The 22,293-nt window shown below is 44.4% G+C and overlaps 1 protein-coding gene across 2 annotated transcripts in view; it reads left to right on the top strand.

Annotated features, from left to right (window-relative positions):
* Positions 1–22,293, top strand: part of LOC128351774 (phospholipid scramblase 1-like) — a 51,955-nt gene that overhangs the window by 5,740 nt on the left and 23,922 nt on the right. For both annotated transcript variants that reach the window (XM_053311629.1, XM_053311628.1), the window contains exon 2: positions 18,582–18,689. Coding sequence is in view for 1 of the 2 variants with exons in the window: in XM_053311628.1 (XP_053167603.1) it covers positions 18,582–18,689 (108 nt within the window). In the remaining variant the exon portion in view is untranslated. The remainder of the gene's footprint in view (positions 1–18,581; positions 18,690–22,293) is intronic.

Below are 22,293 nucleotides of genomic sequence, written 5' to 3'. Positions count from 1 at the left end.
ATAGGAATAGACCTACTTGCCAAAGCAATAAGGCAAGATAATGAAATAAAACAAATTAAAGTGCAAGCGCAAGAGTTTAAAATCTCTCTATTTGCAAATGACATTATGTTATCTTTGATTAATACTGGGGATACCTTACCAAAAGTACTACAAAAATAACAAGATTGGGCATATGATACAAGCTGAACAAGTCTACAACAGAATTGCAATCAGTAAATTTAAATTGTACAGTTAAAGAAAATATAGCTAAATGTCATAATTTAAAGTGGTTAGATAAACCTGTAAGATCTCTGGGTGTGTATTTAACAGTGAATAAAAATAAATTGAACTACAAAAGGAACAAGGAACATTGGTCTAAGTGAATATCTCCTGGATAGGGATGATCAATACAATGAAGATGAACCAAATACTGTGTCCTCTGGACTGGGGATGTGCATGAACCGGATCGGCACTCCCTTCCTGGAGCGCTGAACCAGTTCATGTTCGGCAAATGTATTTATACATATTGGAGAATGTCCCAGTGGAAATTCCAGCTAAGAAGCTAAAGGAGTGGCACAAAGTAATAACTGGTTTTATTTGGAATAATAAGAGAACATCGGTGTCGTTAGCTACTTTGCAAGGGCAACCAAAAAAGAAAGCATTGCAGCACCAAAGTTAATACTTTATTATAAAGCAATGAGATTGAAATTGGTTCTAAAATAGAAGTCTGCAAAGGACACAGACCCTTTTAAAGTTATTGAACAAGATGCATGTAAGGTACCACTAGATTACTTACTGTGGGCAAGTGAACATCCTTATAGAAGGTCAGGTGTGATGAATTATGAAAGCTATATATTAAATAGGATAATGCAAAACTGGGGAAAATGTAAAAGTTTTGTAAGTCCAAATATTTCTCCTTTAGGTTCTTTTATTTTCAATCAAGCAAGCAAGCATTATAACACACTGAAAACTAAAAGCATTACAATACAATCACCTATTTTCACCTCTAGAGGTGTAGATCTTTTAAAAATTGACAATGAACATTCATTCCCTGGTGAGCTGTCGGAGAATGTAGTGGCTCCCCTATGAGCATGGTGCCCCCCCCCGGTGGCTCATGTCCAGTGTAGAGCTGTAAATGAACTGTTTGTGCACTCCCAGGAGTGGGGGATTGCTTTAAGGGACAGGGAAGGCATGGCCTACCTGCTGTTTTCCCCTGCCAGCACTCTCCAAAATGGTGGGTGTGCTGGGCTGCAGCATTCCTGCTTGTGCCCTGATCAGCATCATCATGCTCACGGCCAATGTTCATGCGTGCTGTGCACATTCACATCAGCCATGAGCATGGCAACGCTAATCAAGGCGCAAGCAAGAATGCTGCAGTCCAGCACGCCTGCTATTTTGGAGAACGCCAGTGCAAGGAAAGTGGAAAGGCCAGGGCTAGGGATGTGCGAACTGGCTTGACATCGAGCCAGTTCGATGTTGAACCGGTTCGGTTTGACAGTTCAGTGTCAAACTGAAACATCCCCTGTTTGGTCCGACCCCGGACTGAACACCCCCCGACTGTTCGGGGGTTCATGAGGTTTCTTTTGTGTGTTTTTCAGGGGAATTTTTTTAAAGGTACTTACCCCCTTGGGGGAGTTGTTGGAGACAGCAGGGGTGTGTGTGTGTGTCCACGGAGGTTCCCCCTCCCCCCGCCAGCCTCAATGCAGCCCAAACCAGTCCGTTCGGCCAGCTCTTTGGCCTGTTCAGGCCTTCCCTGTCGGCACGGTGGCCATTTGGGAGGCCACCGTGCCTGCACAATTGTCCAATTGGCCTCTGAGAGGCCTTGCATTATCCAGGCCTCTCAGAGTCCAATTGTGCAAGCGTGGTGGCCTCCAAAATGGCCACTGCACTGAGGGGGAATGCCCGAACAGGTCGAAGAGCCAGCTGAACAGGCCGGTTTGGGCTGCATTGAGGCCGGCAGGGGAAGGGGGAACCTCTGTGGACCCCCACCACCACCTCCAACATCTCCTTCAGAGGGGATAAGTGCCTTAAAAAAAATTCTGGGGAAAAAATATAAAGCTCGCCAACCCCCCACGTCACCTTCTCTCTGGTGTGCACATTTTTTCACAAGGGCAGTTGAAAGCCTAAAGTGGTATAGTCCTATGAGAGGTCTGTAACATGTCTGAAACTATATATTTGAATCAGGGGCGGAGCCACCATTGGGTTCAAAGGGGGTGCTGGATTGAACTGGCCTGGTCTGGTTCGAGTCTGGTCCGGACTCAAACCAAACCAGCTGGTTCTTCTGTGCACATCCCCAGCCGGGGCTGATAGATAGGCAACCCCGCTCCCCTTCAAACCGGTTTGAATGCCAGCTGTTTCAACTGGTTCGGTGCTCCAGGAAGGGAGGGCTGAACTGGTTCATGCACATCCCTAGTCCAGAGGAGATAGATGCTCAGTTGGAGATATGCCCCTGTCCAAAATAGGGATCCCAGGGAGACAGAGCAGGGTCAGAGACTGCAGAAGTAACATTACTCAGTAGTTCTGCAGCAGGTTGCAGAATCACAGAAGCCCTGCCAGACAAAAAGAGGGCCAGTTCCCCATTAATGAATTAATAGTATGTGCATGTCTGTATAGGCCCACTCACATGCTTTGTTCAACACTTGTACAACGAGTGTACAGTGTACACAGGTACAGATCTGTACACAGTCATTCACATGGTATGCTGAAGGCAGCTACAGAAGTACACTTCCTATCTGTACCATGCATTTGGAGGGCCTGTATCCAGGTTCATTTTTAAACCTGCTTCTCTGAAGCCCGGGCACTTCTGCATGAAATGGGAGTACTATCAATCCCTAAGAATGGATCATGAAAAATCATACATGCCTGAAAGTTTTATCTGATATTGACTTAACAATAATATATTTCAGTGATTTTCCATCATTTGCTATGGGCCATTATATCTGATGGGACGATGCATGGACTCAATAAAAATGCATCAGTCTATTTGATCTTGGCCAACACAGTTGTCAGAGGCACAATTTCCGGGCAAAGTACAAAGTGCTGGTTATCACCTAAATGGCTTAGGTCCGGGTTACTTAGGTCCAAGTGCCTTCTTCTGTATGATCCCCGTCGCTCATTGAGGTCATCTGGAGAGGTCCGTCTCCAGTTACTACTGGCACATCTGGTGGCGACTTGGAACCAGGCCTTCTTCTCTAGCTACTCCTGGCCTGTGTCATTCATTCCCAGCAGATATCCATAGTTTGGGCTCCTCATTGGCCTTCAAGACTTACTTGTTTGGCCTGGCCTTCCAAGTTTTTTACACTGTTTTTTAAAAGTATTTTAATTGGTTTTAAGTGGTTTTGAATTGTTTTAAAATTGTTTTTATATTGTTTTGAGAATTGTGTTTTAAATGGTTTGTGGCTTTTTGTGTCTTTCAAAACTTGTCCCCACTGCATTGGCAGCAAGACCAGGAGTGGCTCACGCTGCTAACCCAGCCAGAGTGAGCCGCTCCTGGTCTCACTACCAATGCAGTGGGGACAATCGATCTTCCTCCCAAACGGGGCTGCGTGGCCCTGTTTAGGAGAGAGATCGGCCCGCACTGCATTGGCAGCACGGCCAGAATGGCTCTCCCTGCCTTTAAGGCAGGGAGAGTCGCTCTGGCCCATGCTGAACAATGCAGCTCGGGCTGCTCCCCCTTCCAAATGGGGCTGTGCCATTAGACATGGGGGTGTGGCTAGCCGGGCCTCCAGAGAACCACAGTAATTTTATTGTACCCAAAGTCTATGACTAAAGATAGACAACAGGACTTTTCCCCCAGAGAGTTGAAAGTCATTTGAAAGAAAACTCATGACTCTCAAGTCATTTTCAAGTCTCATAAAAGCTGCTATCAGATGGCAAACACACCTATAGATTTATAGAGCAGTTATAAATGTGTTTATTCAGAAGTATGCCTCACTGAATTAAACCAGATTTACTTCCCAGTAAGTGTGGTTAGGATTGCAGCTTAACTGAATCAGACACAGTTCCATTACGTTATTTATTACATAATTCAGGACAGGGAGGAATGTAAAAACAAAGAAAATCTAACAAAAAAACCTAATTGTATTGCTAATTGGGCAGGTTCAGATATCATGTGCGACCATGATTTATGTAACTATGATTTATGTAACAAACATGGATTGGCCCCACAGCTAATCAGAGATCTTGGTTTGTTTTACATTATTGTGGTTTCTTTTGGTCTGGCCGCCCAGCCCATTCTTCTTGCATCCCATGATCTAGGCTTGCTGTCTCTATGCAAGAGTACTGCGAGGGCAGAGCTACTGAAACAAATGGAGGTTAAACCATGATTGCAAATTCAGACATCATGTGAGGCATAGGTTATGACAAACTAACCAACTTTAGATCTTGGGGTCAGATCACTGCCTGGAATAAACCACAGTTCATTGAATGTTGCAGGTTCAGACAGCTAAAGGGGAGACCACTGGGGTCCCCACTCATGGAACACTTCCTTGATCAGAGCAAAAGACCAGATAAAACATGTGACCCATAATATGCATTGGAACTGAGACCATTTGGGAGCTTCATCAACTCAGTTAGAGACTCTGTTGGGCAGTGAGATGATTGATATACCAAACAAATCTCTAATCTATTCCTGTTATCCAGGCCAAAGTTAACACATGTAGGCCAGTTCCCACAGGGATTCTGGTAAGGGAGATGCTATTTATATGAATCACAGACACACCATCTCTCCACTCATTTCTCTTACCTGCTCTTTTGAGCACCCTTGGGAGCACCTGGGTCCAAACTGGGTCACTTGTCTCCCCTAGTCAGGACTGTTGTGCAAGCCAGGTTGGCATCCTCACAATCAGATTATAGATTATTTCAGTTTTATTTTGAGTCATCCTGGCATTACAGAAAAGCAAAATCACACTCTGTAGACAGGTGGAACTACTTCTCTAAGCCTGTGAGCTTACGGGACGCATAGATGATATAAGGTTTCTGGTTTCCTTTCCCCTATAGTGACCTCTGACCTGCCAACACCAAATCTTCTGTTCCCACTACTACTCCTACACTTCCCCTCCTATATGCTAGGCAGGGAAGAAAAGAGAAGTTCTCAGACTGATCAAAACACAAGGCAGCTGAAACACAAAGGGGGAGTGAGACAAGGCAATCTGAAAAGAAAGAACCTGAGAATCACAGAGAATGGAGTCAAGCAGCTGAAGCAAAGAGGTACTAGGACGGAAGGAAAACTGAAGCAAAAACTACACCGAGTGCCTAAAAAGGGGACATCTGCACTATTAGCAGTGAGGATATCAGTAGGCAAGGAGAGACTGCAAAGGACACAGGTGTAGAGCTAGATAGGGATTCTGCCAGTTGTAGCTTCTATGTCATAGCAACATTGTGACCTGGCAGTCCTATGGGGACAAGAACACCAAAAAGTAGCGAGGGGCTAATCTATCTATCTATCTATCTATCTATCTATCTATCTATCTATCTATCTATCTATCTATCATATTTCTATACTGCCTGATATAGACACTTCTAGGTGATGCACAAAGTCAAAACACAGTGAGGCGGTTCCCACGATCAGTGGGAACCGCCGAAATGGAGTTTGTGGGGAGAGCGAGCTTAGCCCGCTCTCCCCACAGACGAGCAGTCAGTCGGCTCCAGGCGGCCACAGCGGCCGCCCACACAACTGCCGGCTCCGTCACGGAGCCAGTGGGGACAGGGGGGACCGGGGGCCGCACAGCCCCCAGAAGCACCAGCATGCCCTGTGCAAGCGTGCAGGGCATGCTGGAGAGATCCCTGAGCCAGGAGGCTGCTTTTTAGCCTCCCGGTCGGAGGTCTCCTTGTGAGTTGCTGCAGCGTGGAGCCACGCTGCAGCAGCACACGATCTGTTAACCCCAGTGAGCGGAGCATGCGCTCTGCTAACCTGGGCTAAGGGGAGGGCTTCTCAAGTGGGCTAGCCGCTTGTAAACCACTGGGTTCACCTGTGAGCCCGGTGGTTCACACGATCAGCAAAAATCGGGCTAGGCTCTCCTAGCCCGATTTTTGCTGGTCGTGAGAATAGCCTCAGTGATTGTAATACAATATAAAGCAGTTAAAATTCACAAAACAAGTTAAAAAAACAAAAAAGTAAAACACAATCTCAAAAGATATAAACATTTTTTTGAAAAAACAAAACCCTTGGAAAACTAAAAGGTTCTTCCTAAAAAGCAGACAGAGAACGAGATGGTCTGATTTCAAGAAGGGGTGTATTCCAGAGCCCCGGGCTGCCACAGAAAAGGTCCAGTCATGAGTAACCACCAAATGCAGTAACTGTAACAGGATCACTCCAGATTATCTTAATAGGTGAAAGAGTTCATAACAGAGAAGGTGTTCTCTTAAGTACCCAGGACCCAAACAGTGTTCTCTCTAATTTTTTTCATGTTTGTGCAGAATGAATTTTATTCTGGACGGCAGTATCAAGGCAGTGTGTGTGCATCTATATTCAGAGTGGGACCTTCCCGATTCAACCTGCGTGGGATCTAAAATTAACTGAGCAGACATCAAAAAATCTGTGAGCAGATGCACGTGCACATACCTTAGGGAACAATGGACCAAAGCTGTTAAGGTCTTTATAGGTAATAATTTAGGATTAATGGTGGTAAGGAATGAATTTCAGACATTATTCATTAAAATAATATTAGAACATATACTGAAATATGTACATATAATTCAGTATTCTAACATATTCAGAGTGTTCTAATTCAGACTTAGAACGTATACTGAGAGAAGCTGGATTGGAAGATGAAGAAGATTAGAAGAAGATAAATATTTGAAGAAGGTGAAGATGAAGAGAAGCTGGATTGGAAGAAAATGAGCGTGATTTTAAAGTTGGAGAAAGAAACATTAAAAACCTAAACTACGTTGATTACACCACTCTGATAGCTGAGAATATAGATGATCTGCAAGCTCTAGTAATAAAAGTCAAGGAGCACAATGAAAAATGGAACTACAACTAAATGTAAAGAAGACTAAACTAATGACAACAGGTACAGCAATCAGCCACAGAATTGATAATTTATTTATTTATTATTACATTTATATCCTGCTCTTCCTCAAAGGAGCCCAGAGCCCACTACATACTTACAGGTAAGTTTCTTTTTCACAACAACCCTGTGAAGTAGGCTAGGCTGAGAGAGAAGTGACTGGCCCAGAGTCACCCAGCTAGTATCATGGCTGAATGGGGATTTGAACTTGGGTCTCTCCGGTCCTAGTCCAGCACTCTAACCACTACACCACGCTGGCTCACCACGCTGGCAGTGAAGACATTGAATTGATGGATAGCTTCTGCCTCTTAGGATCAACCATCAACAGTAAAGGATCCAGCAGTCAAGAAATACGCTGCAGACTAGCACTTGGTAGGGTTGCAATGAAGGCCTTGGAAAGGATATTTAGGTGCCGTGATGTGTCTACACCTACAAAGATTAGAATCATTCGGACGATGGTTTTTCCCGTGACACTCTATGGATGCAAAAGCTGGACTTTGAAGAAGCATGATAGAAAAAGCATTGACACTTTTGAATTTTGGTGCTGGAGAAGACTTTTGAGGATACCATGGACAGCCAGAGGGGAAAAAAACAAATGGATCATGGAACAAATCAATCCAGAATTTTCACTCGAGGCACAAATGACCAGGCTCAAACTATCATACTTCAGACATATTATGCAAAGACCGAGCTCCCTTGAGAAGTCCATAATGCTGGGGAAAGTTGAAGGAAAGAGAAGAAGAGGACGACCAGCAACAAGGTTGATGGACCCGATTGTGACAGCAATGAATGCACCACTGAGATACCTTAAAGGCCAAGTTGAAGACAGATCATCCTGAATAGATTCTATCTATGTGGTCACTAAGAGTCGACACCGACTTAACGGCACTTAATCAATTAATCAATTCAATAGAATTCAGTTCTTTGGCTGCCACCACTATTTGCTTTCAAACTGCATTTAATGTCTTCATTATCAATGTCTTCAATGTCTTCATTATCAACAAGCTTCTACTTTCTAAAAAAAAAGTTACAGAAGAGGATTTTTATATGCCCTATATAGGGGGGTGCTTGCTTGCTCCACCCCTTGGCCTATGAGGCTGTAGGGTTCTATTCTATCCCCCGTGCTATTCAGCATATACATGAAAACACTACAAGAGGTTATCCATAGGAAAGGGATCTGGTGTCATCTGTCTGCTAATACCAGGGAGGCAGCTGGTGTCCTCAACCAGTGTCTGGAAGCCATTCCACCTTGGATGGGTACAAACAAACTGAAACTTAATCCAGATAAGAAGGAGGTACTCTGGATCAGTCAACCTGGTAATCTGGTAATCTGAGTGGTGGCGTAAATCTGGTCTTGAATGGGGACTTGCTCCCCCTGAAAGAGAAAGCTTGTAGTTTGGTGGTCTTCCGGGACCTACACTGTCCCTGGAGGCCCAGATAGTGGTGGTGTCTAGGAGCAACTTTTTCCAGTTTGGGCTGGTTCACCAGCTGCAGTTAATTCACTTATATGGCTTGGGACCAGGGTATCTATTCACCAATATAAATCTGATAGGGTCTTTAGCTCTTCCCATGGCCCTATTGTTACCAAGAGGGCCTGTATGGGGGCTCCCGCCGAGGAGCACCCTTCTGTACTACAAGCCTGTAGTTACCACTGTTTGCATTCTGGATCTTATGGGACCATGAGATCTCCACTTTGTTTTGCCTTTAGCTAATTCAAAGGGCATGTCACTTTGGCAAGGGAGAAAGAACTCTTAGGTCAGGTTCAAAAGCCCAGGACTGCAGTAGAACTTCCCCATGCTGTCAACCCATGAGACAGGCAACAGCTGAAGGAGGGAGGCAGCTAGATTGGAGAGGGCGGGATCAGGAGAGATAAGTCTCTAGGGAACTTGACCCTAGAGACTCCTAGCGAGGAGAGGTCTGATCCCTCTCAATGACACATGGAGGAGGAATCATGTGATAATTATCCCCCACCCCAACACTTCTGAGGCCACTTAAATAGAATGTGAACAGGAGCCGAGGAATGGAGGCAGTTGGAGACTGTGGCATGACATGGGTCTCTGGTTAGGCTAGGTCTATTACATACACATATCCCAATTTATCTGAGAATACTCTAGGTAACTTCCAATAACTGAATGACCAGAGGAAACCCATCCAACCATATCTATGAGTATCTTGTCTATATCCATATCTGTATCTGACCATTTATATAAGCAGAAACATACGAGTCCTTTGATGCTCCCATGCAGTGCAATCCTACACATGTTTATTCAAGAGAAAGGCACACTGCATTCAGTAGAGTTTACACCAAAGGAAGTGTGCATAGGACTGCAGCCCCAACTAGATTAGTGGGATTACAAATAACATTTTCTGACAAATCCTGAATGGACATAGGACAGGAGAAATGTTTTTCTGTAGCAACATCTAAATACCAAGATATACCAATACCATACAAGAGGAAATGAGAATGCTGTTTACAGTAAAACTGAAAGTGCAGGAAACATATTACTGATGTAAAGAAATGATTAGATTCACTCCATTGTTCCCTGTAACTCCTAGAGATACAAAAGTCTAAATGTTCTCCCTTTTCATTATGAACCAACAGGAAGAGAATTGTTTGTTTTTTTCTGGTGGAGCTCCTATGGTTTTCAAGTTGCTGCAGAAAACTAATGGCTAATGGGTAACATTACATGAAGTGGCCACATTAGCACAGTTGAATGGGCCAGAGGTTCTATGGCCATTACTTCGGAATGCAGTCAAATGGGGTTAGATATGTGACAAAGCCGAGGGTTCAGATTTGGAACTCCAATCTGAACCCTCAGGTTATAGTGAGTTGCTTTGCCGCAACCTGAGCTTCCAGGCAGCCTGCAGTACATCCAAATTCAGAACCGAAGGCTGCTTCCCCTGGAACTGGAGTTGAGGGAGGAAGCTCCTCCTTCAACTCCAGCATGATTGGCTATGTGGGCTGTTCTTCAGTCAAGAAGGAAACCTGCACAGTCAGGTCCCCCGCACCACTGCTGCTGTCTTGCTGACTGCAGAGAAAGGAGCAGCAGAACTGCAGGTCAATTGGACCCATGTTACATGTAAATGTGGCCAGTTTCTCACCTGATCTGCTTCTGTGTGACTATCATCCATAGCAGCTTTCAATGTAAGTTTCCCACTCCATCCCCCGAGGAAGAAAAGTGTTGAAATTAGCCTTCCAAGAACTTGCCAGTGACCTTGAATGGCTGTTGTCCATTTCTTTGTTAGGGGGATTATTGCATTATAGTTGACACTTACTGTCCCCTGATCTAAGAAGTGTGAGAGAGTGAGAAGAAGAAATACAGAAGAAACTTCAGTTCAAAACTTCTAGGTGATCCAAAGACGGACTAGAGTGAGAAAAAGAGAAAAAGAGCCAAGAGCTAGAAAAGTCTAATGGGTTGCAAAGATTTATCTTGGGAATATGATGTGAATTGTTGCTGACTTGAAAGAGTATAAGGACTGGTCAACTAATACATTAGTAAATAAAAATGTACTATTTATTTACAAGTAAATCAAATATCACAGAGGCAACATAAATCTCCAGTGATATCCTCCCAAAGGAATCCAGCATCTGAGTAGTGCTGCTCATGGAGATTCTCACCACATAGAGAAATGAGAGCATAATGTAATATAATAATATTAAGAGCCTTACTAGGTTAGATCCAAGGTACAGCTTCTGCAGAAGCCAGCCAGCTGCATCTAAGAACAAAGACAACAGCCTTTCCCTGCCCCTCTCCCTCCAACCTGTGTTTAGTGGCATATTGCCTGGAGGTTCTATTTAACTACCCAGCTAAAGGTAAAGTTTGCTGTTGAGTTGCTTTCGAGTCGGTGTTGACTCCTGCTGACAACAGAGCCATGTGGTTTTTCTTTGATAGAATACAAGAGGGGTTTACCATTGCCATCTCCTGCGCAGTATGAGATGATGCCTTTCAGCATCTTCCTATATCGCTGCTGCCTACCTGACCTGACCACCAGGATTGCTCCCAATTCCATCACTCCTCGGCCAGGTAGCCTGGGTTCTAAACATGGGCTAAAAGTGATGTAAGAGGACATGCATGTGCCTCCTACCTCACTCCCGGCTCATGTGGGTGAGCGGACTGCTGGCAACTCCTTTTGGCTGCCACTGCCATACACACCATACAGCCAGGGGGAAGGAGCAATCTGGCCTCCAAGAATTCCCCCACAGCATTCCCCCATGCTGCTCATGCAGTGCATCATGGGATTCCTGGAGGCCGGGCATCCTTCCCCTCGGCTCTTCCTTGCTGCGCCACCCAGGCGTTCGTGTGGGCACACGAGTTGTGGAGCCCTGGTCAGGCTATGGATCATGTGGGGCGGGGGGGGGGGGAAGGCAGGTAGGCTCTTGCCTTCTCCCAGCCCTCTCCCCACCCCGGCTGGGTAATTTTGGTCATCTGAACAAGCTTCCTGAGTAAGTTTCTGTGTGGCCTTGAGGCAAAGGAAAATGGAGAAGAGTATACAGAAGCAGTGAGAGCACTCGGCACAGCTCTGATCACCCTGCTCAAAGCAGACTGCAATCAGCGCTGTGTTCACCCCGATGTATTCACCTCTTGGTCATTTTAGCAGGGTTCTAAACACTTTTGTGATTACCCTTGCTTCAACTTCTGCACCTCCAGGGGTGAGTGAAACTGGCAACATTTTTGCACTCAGCTGTTACATGAGGCACTCATGTTCCAGCCTGCTATCCATGGAAATCCCTATTTCTCTCTCTCTTTCTCTTCAGCTTTTTCCAGTCTAGTTTATCAAGCTCCCCCCGCCCCCACACAGCAAAATCATTTTTGACTTCCTGTTATGTTCTTCTTTCTTTCGCATCTCTTTATTTAAAAGAAGGAGAAAAACGCCCCCATTTTTGTCCTTTCCAGAAGATCCCAGATTTTGACAGCTGAATAACAAGCAGGAATGCATCACATCGAGTCTTTTACAACTTGGTGTTGAATTACCCATCACACTAACACATAAAGGCTACGCTTGTTGAATGTTAAAAGCACAGAGCCCCAGGCAGGAAACAAAAAGGTGGTTTCCCGGGTTTTATTGCTCTGTCCTAGTAGCAATCCTCTGTTCTATAGCCAGGCTCTTGAGTCTTAGTCACCAACAATGATGCAAGGTGGGAAAGCCCACTTCTGTTCTACAAACATTTTATTTATTTAATATTTATTAAAACATTTTTATACCGTCCAAAACTTACGTCTCTGGGCGGTTTACAACAGAATAAAAACAAAGTAAAACATTTGTTAAGACAAAAATGGGGGGGGGCACACACATTACAACAATTTAAAAATTTAAAAATAATATTTTAAAACGGCATTAAAACCATTAAAACAACATTAATCAAAAGCCTGGGTGAAGAAATGTGTTTTTAAAGACTTTTAAAAAGCTGCCAGAGATGGGGAGGCTCTTATTTCACTAGGGAGCGCATTCCAAAGCCTCGAGGCAGCAGCGGAGAAGGCCCGTGCCTGAGTGGCCACCAGACGATTTTGCAAGCTATTTGAGGAAGTGCCTATGAACTTGCTGTATTATTCCAATATTATTACATTGGCATGTAAATGGTGTCAGCGCATGCACCGACACCATTTGCGGGGCCAACAATGGCATACACGGAAGTCCTTCTGTCGCAATAGCACCGTGGTGGGCCAGTGGGGGCTCGGAGGGCTGGCAGGTAGGACCTGCCCACCTCCTCTTAAGAGAATCCCATGCCAAACGTTTTGGCATCAGGGAGCCAAAGCATTTCGGTGTCCCTCCAAAGAGGCGCTGGAACGCTTCGGGCTCATCCCTAATTGTCCCAAACCAAAGAGATGTAGGCCATTCAAACCATCCAAAAGGCTGTAAACTGAGATTTTTATTCTAAAAGGACACACAAGCACTAAACTGTCAAGCCATTACTAGGTTATACTGTCCAATTTGGTTTTGATGGACCTAGTACATGGGATATTTATTTATTTATTTAACATATTTCTGTACCACCCAAATATTGCATCTCTGGGCAATTTACAATTTAAATCATTTTAAATATTAAATCAATTAACAATTAAAATCATTTACACATTAAAGTCATTTTAAACCCAACATTTAAAGTATTAAAACTATAAATCTAATTAAAAGCCTGGGTGAATAAATGTGTCTTCAGTGCCTTTTAATAAATTGCCAGAGATGGGGAGGATCTTACTTCAACAGTGAGTGCATTCTAAAGTTCAGGGGCAGCAACATAGAAGGCCCGTTCCTGAGTAGCCACCAGATGAGTTGGTGGCAACCGCAGACGAACCTCTCCAGATGATCTTAACAGGTGATGGGGCTCATGGTGAAGATGACGTTCTCTTAAATACAAAGGGTCTAAGCTGTTTAGAGCTTTATAGGTAATAACCAGCACCTTGTATTTTGCCCAGAAATGTATTGACAACCAGTGTAGTTCTTTCAACACAGGATTAATATGGTCTCTCTTAGATGACCCAGAGACCAACCTGGCTGCCGCATTCTGGACCAACTGCACTTTCCTTTTGAATACATACAAAGGCAGCCCCACATAGAGCGCTTTGCAGTAATCCAGCCTAGAGGTTACAAGCATATGTACCACTATTTTGAGGTCATTCATCTCAAGAAACAGACGCAGCTGTCGTATCAGCCAAAGCTGATAAAAAGTACTTCTGGCCTCAACCTGGGATACCAGGGAGAGGTTTGGCTCCAGAAACACCCTCAGACTACTTACCTATTCCTTCTGAGGAAGTGTGACCCCATCCAGAACTGGTTTGAATTGGTTAGATAGTTCACAAATTAGCCCACTTGTGCTTCCGATGTTCATGTGGCTGACATCTTGAATTAGAGTGGATTACATCATCACACACCACACCATTTGGGCATCCCTATGTGTCCCTACATCTGTTGCAAATTTGGTTCAAATCAGTTAGGTGGTTCACAAGTTAGCCCACTTGCGCCTCAAAAGTTTATGCATCCGCCATCTTGGATCGGGTGGATGACATCAAATTCACAAGTTAGCCCACTTGCTCCTCAAAGGTTTATGCATCCACCATCTTGGCTTGGGGTGGATGACATCATCACAAACTACGCTGTTGAGGTGTCCCTATGTCACTCACTTAAACTGCACCTAATTTGGTTTAAATTGGTTAGACAGTCCACAAATTAGCTTGCTTGAACCTCAGATGTTCATGTGGCCACCATCTTGGAGTGCATGACATCATCACACACCACACCATTTGGGCATCCCTATGTGTCCCTACATCTGTAGCAAATATGGTTCAAATTGGTTAGGCGGTTCACAAGTTAGCCCACTTGCGCCTCAAAAGTTTATGCATCTGTCATCTTGGATCGGGTGGATGACATCATCACAAATGACCCTGTTGAGGTATCCCTACAACTCTACCAGATTTGGTTCATATTGGTCCAGGCGTTGTGAAGTTGATAGCGGGGGACACACGGACACACACACACAGAATGTCAGGTGATCTCACAAGCTCACTAGGAAGTAGGCTAAAAATGCATCTTTTAAAAAGTACAAGAAATTTTCCTGATTATCCTCAACAGGGTGTAGTGGTTCAAGTGTTGGTCTAGGATGCAGAGAAAAGAGCTCAAATCCCCATTCAGTCACAAAACTCACTGGGTGAATTTGGGCAAGCCACTTATGTCCCAGCCTAACCCACCTCTCAAGACTGTTGTGAGCATAAGCATAGCCATGTATAACTGCTCTGGGCTCCTTGGAAGAAGAGTGGGACAGAAATGTAAAAATTAATAAAATATATGAACTCATCTGCTCATAGGAGATTTTGGCCACTATTCAAAAACTTTCCTGATAGTAAGTTCCATTGAATGCAACAGACTTACTTGAATTTATTTCCACGAAAACCTGCACACCGGTCTATGCTGTTATGGAAGAAGAAACAATAAGGGAGGGAACCTAACTGAATAAAAATCTCTCCATGACACTCATTTTCATAATTTCCCCCTTCATTTAACATGCAAGATTCAGCTGATTTCTTAAGGCACAGCAAATAGTGTATGCCTTAAGAATTATACAGCAAATCCCTTCCCTTCTATTCCAAATGTACTGGCAGCACACAGTGCCATGTGCACTTGTGAAAGGAGTAATGATGGGTGAGTTTAAAATCCGAAGCACATGTACAGAAGTGGTTCAGACAAACTGCTACCCCATATGATATACAGGTGAAACTCAAAAAATTAGAATATCATGCAAAAGTTCATTAATTTCAGTAATGCAAATTAAAAGGTGAAACTGATATATGAGATAGACGCATTACATGCAAAGCGAGATAAGTCAAGCCTTTATTTGTTATAATTGTGATGATCATGGCGTACAGCTCATGAGAACCCCAAATCCACAATCCCAGAAAATTAGAATATTACATGAAACCAATAAAACAAGGATTGTAAATAGAACAATATCGGACCTCTGAAAAGTATAAGCATGCATATGTATTCAGTACTTGGTTTGGGCCCCTTTTGCAGCAACTACTGCCTCAATGTGGCGTGGCATGAATGCTATCAGCCTGTGGCACTGCTGAGGTGTTATGGAAGACCAGGATGCTTCAACAGCGGCCTTCAGCTCTTCTGCATTGTTTGGTCTCATGTCTCTCATCCTTCTCTTCTCAATGTCCCATATATTCTCTATGGGGTTCAGGTCAGGCGAGTTTGCTGGCCAATCAAGCACAGTAATCCCATGGTCATTGAACCAGGTTTTGGTACTTTTGGCAGTGTGGGCAGGTGCCAAGTCCTGCTGGAAAATGAAGTCAGCATCCCCATACAGCTCGTCTGCGGAAGGAAGCATGAAGTGCTCCAAAATCTCCTGATAGACAGCTGCGTTGACCCTGGACTTAATGAAGCACAGTGGACCAACACCAGCAGATGACATGGCTCCCCAAATCAACACAGACTGTGGAAACTTCACACTGGACTTCAAGCATCTTGCATTGTGTGCCTCTCCATTCTTCCTCCAGACTCTGGGTCCTTGGTTTCCAAATGAGATGCAAAAGTTGCTCTCATCAGAAAAGAGGACTTTGGACCACTGAGCAACAGACCAGTTCTTTTTTTCTTGAGCCCAGGTAAGACGCTTCTGACGTTGTTTGTTATTCAGGAGCGGCTTGACAAGAGGAATACGACATTTGAAGCCCATGTCCAGGATCCGTCTGTGCGTGGTGGCTCTTTGATGCACTAACTCCAGCCTCAGTCCACTCCTTGTGAAAGTCCCCAACACTTTTGAATGGCCTTTTCCTGACAATCCTCTCCAGGCTGCGGTCATCCCTGCTGCTTGTGCACCTTTTTCTTCCACACTTTTCCCTTCCACATAACTTTCTATTAATGTGTTTTGATACAGCACTTTGAGAACATCCAACTTCTTTTGCAATTACCTTTTGAGGCTTTCCCTCCTTATGGAGGGTGTCAATGATGGTTTTCTGCACAACTGTCAAGTCAGCAGTCTTTCCCATGATTGTGATTCCTAATGAACCAGAATGAGAGACCATTTAAAGGCTCAGGAACACTTTGCAGGTGTTATGGATTGATTAGCTGATTGGAGTGGGACACCTGGAGCCTACTGTTGAACCTTTACACAATATTCTAATTTTCTGGGATTGTGGATTTGGGGTTCTCATGAGTTGTATGCCATGATCATCACAATTATAACAAATTAAGGCTTGACTTATCTCGCTTTGCATGTAATGCGTCTATCTCATATATCAGTTTCACCTTTTAATTTGCATTACTGAAATTAATGAAATTTTGCACGATATTCTAATTTTTCGAGTTTCACCTGTATGTACCCCATGTACACCACTCTGACCTCCTCAGAGGAAAAGCAGGATATAAATGTAATAAATAAATAAGATTAGGGAAAGGTGTCCTGGCATGCCAGGAGAACGGGAAAGGAGGTACATGCTCATGGCACACACAAATATTAATCATATTAAGCCAGCAACTAAGGTCTTGTCCAAACCCACCCGCTGTCTTTCATGTGGCCCTCTCATCTATCAGCCTCAATGTTCCTGGCTGTAAAATGGAACACATTTTCTAGAATGTCCTCTAAATGGTTTAACAGCTCAGTTGCTTAGCATTGTGTGTGAGTTTGTGTGTATGACTTGCACAGCAGGATGTAGTTTATTACACCTGCTTTTGTTATCTGGAGTTATTTGTTCTCCATGCGCTTTTATTAGTTCCTGCTTTCATCACTTTTTGTACTGTGGTGGCTTGTGTTCTTGCTGTTCCTAATGATCTGGCAGGTGGCCAGGCCACATCTCTGAGATGAGGAAAGGAACATTTTCAACAAAAGCTTCTCCCTAATTATCTCTTTCCTGGCTAGTCACTGCCACTTCAAACTCCAGCTCTGTACATGAGAAGGTGAGACTTCTTTACCCCAGTCCTTCCTCTGGAGTGGAATTTGACATACCCGGTCCCAAACCAATTTGCATACGTCCTGCCCTGGAGCAAGCATGGGATGATAACCCAGGGAGTTGTCCTCACACAGCAGCCGAGAAACAAAGAGAGTGGAAAAGGTTTGGGGCGCGCGGGCAGAGCAGTCTGTATTTAAACAAACAAACAATCATCTAATTCAAAATATAGGTCCAGGGTTGTAAAAAGCCAGCATTTAACTTCATGAAAATCATGGTGGGGGGGGTGGAAATTTGGCTTGCTCATTACAAGAATCAAGCGTTCTAAAAATCACACTCTGCCCCCCCCCCCGCCCCGCCCTTGATAAGTATTCCAGTTGATAGTCTACCTACTACTACTACATTTATACACTGCTCTTCAACCAGGGGCGTAGCTAGGGCAGAGGGGGCCCATGTTCATCCCTCTCTCTGGTGGCCACCCAGAGTGAGAGAGATAATGAAAAAATATGGAGGGGTGGAGCTGGAGGGCCCTCAGGAACTGGGGTCTGAGTTCTTAGAACCCTTTCGCTCAATTATAGCTACACCCCTGTCTTCCACCAAAGTTCACAAAGCGGTTTACAAAGATAGATTCACAAATAAAATGGTCTCCTGTCTCCAAATGGCTCACAATCTAAAAACCGCAGGACTTTCTTTTTTGGGCTGGAGTTGCGCAGGGATCACTCCCGTTCAAAAGATCGTCTTCCGTGCGACACAGCAGTGATGAAGAAGGGCTTGCCTATGAGCGGGTGCGTAGCTCCCTTTCCTTCGCCCTTAACAGCCTAGTGTTATGTTTGTTTGCTCGGAAGACCAAGTTCAACGGGATTTTCCCCCAAGTAAGCGCCCCCGCGGGACTGGGTTAACTTTCCTGAGCAACAAGTACTCAGAAGATATTGTATCTACGGAGTTTAGCAAAGTGTAAATTTCCAGGCAGTTTTGAGCACCTGCACTTCTAGGATGGGACACGAAGCCCCAGACGGCCTCAGGCAAACTACACGCCAAGGATAGCCTGAAAAGGATCGCTGCAGCACGGCAGGCACGTGACCTTCCCAGTAACGCTGGACTTTGTTTCCTGTTTGAGAAGGGCTGAGTTCTTAGCCTTTCCCACCTCGCTGACGTTGGCTTGCCCCCTCCCTCTTGTTCACTCCGTAACTCTGTGTATTTTCCTCACGCACAGATCTCCGGTCACTTTCCCGTAAAGGGTGGATCTCCGACATCAAAGCAACAGCTAACACAAGCTGAACCGGCTGACGAAGAGACGCATCCAGAGGCGCTAACCCCCAAGGTAATGAAATTCCCCCCAAGAGTGGATGATAAGCGCGGCGGCGGGGGGTGATGGAGAAAGGATTCAGGCTTTCCATTCCTCGTGGATGGATCTTTAAAATTTGCACCTTTAAAGGCAAATACCTGATGTACAACTTGGGATATTTTTTTGATTGATTGGTCCTTCAGAATGTGAAGCCCTAAACTGTATCTTTTTTCGCTTGTGCCTAAATCCGGCACTTTTTGTGGGGCGCTTGACACCCATGCCCCTCCCCGCCTTCGGGACCTGAGGGCTGGTGTGTGCGCCGAGCCCACCTAAGAAGTCCTTGCAGTTGATGGAAAGTAAAACTTGCTTGACTTCTCAGACAGAGTGGTTTCAGTTTCGTTTCATCGGACCCCGCTGTCGACCCTGCTCCCAGACTTTCATTTTGACCTGAGGATTTAGGAGGTTTGTAAATTCTTGTGAAATCAGGAGCGCTCCTTTCAAGTCAGTCATTGCACTGAATCGTGCCTTGCGCTGATGGTAGATTACTACCTAAAACTTGGAGTTTCCAAACGGTACAATAGGAAGCCGTGGTTTAGAGTGGCTTGTGTGCTTGCATTTTTGGTTTTCTCAAGTCCACTTCAGCTTGTGATTATGACTGTACCTCCAGAACGATTTTCATGAAGTCAGATGATGGCTTTTTATAACCTTGGACATATATTTTGAATTAGATTATTTATTTATTTATTTATTTATTTATTTATTTATTTATTTAAGTACAGACTACTCCACCCACCCCTGAGCCTGGTGTAATGGTGTACACAATTACAGTGGAGCAATTTGAAGGATTCTTATTAAAAGGGGCTTAGACAAATTCATGGAGGTCTATCAATGGCTACTAGTCTGGTAGCTATAGGCCACCTGGAGCCACAGAGGCAAAGATGCTTTTAAACACCAGTTGCAGTGGAACAGCAGCAGGAGAGAGGGTATGCCCTCACCTCTTGCCTGTGGGCTTCTAAGAGGCGTGCAACTGGTATTTGGTTGACAGGGTCCACCAGGCTAGATAGGACTTGGGTCTGATCTAGCAGGGCTGTTCTTATGCTCCAAGGATAGTTTTCTGACCAATAAGGGTGTATGTGTGCCACACATAAAGACATCCTCCCCCTCCACCAGCATGCCAGAATATTTTGCCCTACACTCATTGGGGGAAAGGGGCGTCGAAACTGCTCCACTACACACTGTAGTGGTTCAGTATTAAGTGTGCAAGAGTGTGCATGTTCATGATATATCTGTGTCCTTATAAAATGCAGTTGGGCTGGCACACTTAAGTATCATCCAAACCAGTCCAAAGTGTGAATGTACATACACACTGTGCGTGGTGTAGTGGTTAGAATGCTGGACTAGGACCAGGGAGACCCGAGTTCAAATCCCCATTCAGCCATGATACTTGCTGGGTGACTCTAGGCCAGTCACTTCTCTCTCAGCCTAACCTAATTCACAGGGTTGTTGTGAGGAGAAACGTAAGTATGTAGTACACCGCTCTGGGCTCCTTGGAGGAAGAGTGGGATAATAAATGTAAATAAAATAAATAAAAGTATAGGTGTACAAATTGTACATGGTATATACAGGCCTGAAGACACCCTATGCCAATGTGTGCTAGCTCAACCCCACTGACCACAAATAATGGCATTTGTAGGAAAGAATGGCCGTTCAACTCCTATTAGCAGAACAAAGCCAGTTTGGGGAAAATTCAGCCAAGCAAGTGGTCTGGAGACAGTTCTTTTAAGTTTGAAGAACAAGGATTTATTTACAAAATAAATACAAAAGTATAGGAAAGCTGAGCTTAAGGCTGAAAGTGGAGAGAGACTAAACAAATAGCCATCTCTGAAGTGGAGACTAACACTGGAAGAACAAAGGTGGGAGGAGTGCAGCACTTTTATCCATGACCCTAGCACCACCACCACCACCCCCCCTCACTATGAGACACTGAAGTTGATGCTGCTAGGGTCCTAGCTCCGACAGTAGTTTTGCAGAAACAAACACTGTACCCAGGGAGAGATTCTCTGCATGATCTGTGCCTTCTCTTGGTTGATAGGGTACATCAGCAAGGGGGATGATTTCCCCTCAGCTCGCAAGTCTGAGAGAAAACCACTTCAGCCTTTACAAATGAAAACATATAAATAAAAACACAGGGAAAATATTTAGCAGCTATAAGTGCACTAAGAGGTACATACAACTACAAGAAAGAAACAGAAGGAAATTGCACACAACTCAACTAACACTGGTGCTTGAAAGTTTAGATATGCAAAAGCAATAAATCAGAGACCGTTGGCTTCTGCCACTGATTTTCAGATTCTCCTTTTGCTTTTAAATGGTTAGGAAGATTGAGATTTAACCAAAAAGCAAAACAAAACACCACCTGCCTGTAATGTGGAGATGCACTTTGAAGGATCTGTATATGCTACCAGATCCTGCTGCTGGTACTGTCACTTCAGGGCAAAAAACCTCTGCAATCATTAATTTCTCATGCAGAGATCAAGACACTTCAAGCAAAATTGGAACATTTTCAGACACCAGGTTTTACCACAGGTTTACTGTTAAAGCTTTACTGCGAGTTCGAATTTGTCCCCCAAAACTAACACAAAAAGTGGATTTTTTAACCTGGATGTAAATTGGGCTACATTCCAATGCCTAATGAAACACCCGAATCGTAGGAAACTCAACTTAGAGGTGCTGAAATGATTCCTATACTTCCCTACCAAATTGTGTGTGGTGTGCTCCCCAATAGCTTGCAATGATTTTGGGCTAAATCTGGCCAATATGTGAACACACACCCTCCATTCTGGAAGAGAAATGAACTAAAAGCTCTGTCTGGAAATGCTCATGGACTAAATCTTGCCATTCTTTGGGATACCACTAATTAGCCATTGAATGCTTTTGGGGTGCCTTACCTTGCCACCTTAAGTGGCGCAGCGGGGAAATGCTTGACTAACAAGCAGAAGGTTGCCCGTTCAAATCCCCGCTGGTACTATATCAGACAGCAGCGATATAGGAAGATGCTGAAAGGCATCATCTCATACTGTGCGGGAGGAGGCGATGTTAAACCCCTCCTGTATTCTACCAAAGAAAACCACAGGGTTCTGTGGCCGCCAGGAGTTGAAATCAACCTGACGGCACACTTTACCTTTACCTTTCAGTCCAATAAAAGGTTTGTTGTACGATATTTGAGTGTTTCATTTCTTCCTGAAAGATGAGGAAAAACAAACAGACAAATGAATAAGTAGTGAATATACAAATGCTAATGGGTAGTCTAGGCATGTGTTCAGCTTCCTTGCAATGGAGAACTCCTTTCCCTAGTATCTACGAAGACCTGAAAGTAAAAAGTAAAGTGTGCCGTCAAGTTGGTGTTGACTCCTGGTGACCACAGAGCCCTGTAGAAGTCTTTGGTAGAAAACAGGAGGGGTTTACCATTGCCTCCTCCGGTATGAAATGATAGCTTTTTCAGCATCTCCCTGTATCGCTGCTGCCCGATATAGATGTTTCCCATAGTCTGGGAAACATACCAGTAGGGATTCGATCCGGCAACCTCTGGCCTGATAACCAAGTCATTTCCCCGCTGCACCTTAGCCCTTGCATAAAAGAG

This window comes from Hemicordylus capensis, chromosome 3, assembly GCF_027244095.1.
Source record: "Hemicordylus capensis ecotype Gifberg chromosome 3, rHemCap1.1.pri, whole genome shotgun sequence".
NCBI lineage: Eukaryota > Metazoa > Chordata > Lepidosauria > Squamata > Cordylidae > Hemicordylus > Hemicordylus capensis.
This window is presented reverse-complemented; position numbering and strand designations above follow the sequence as displayed.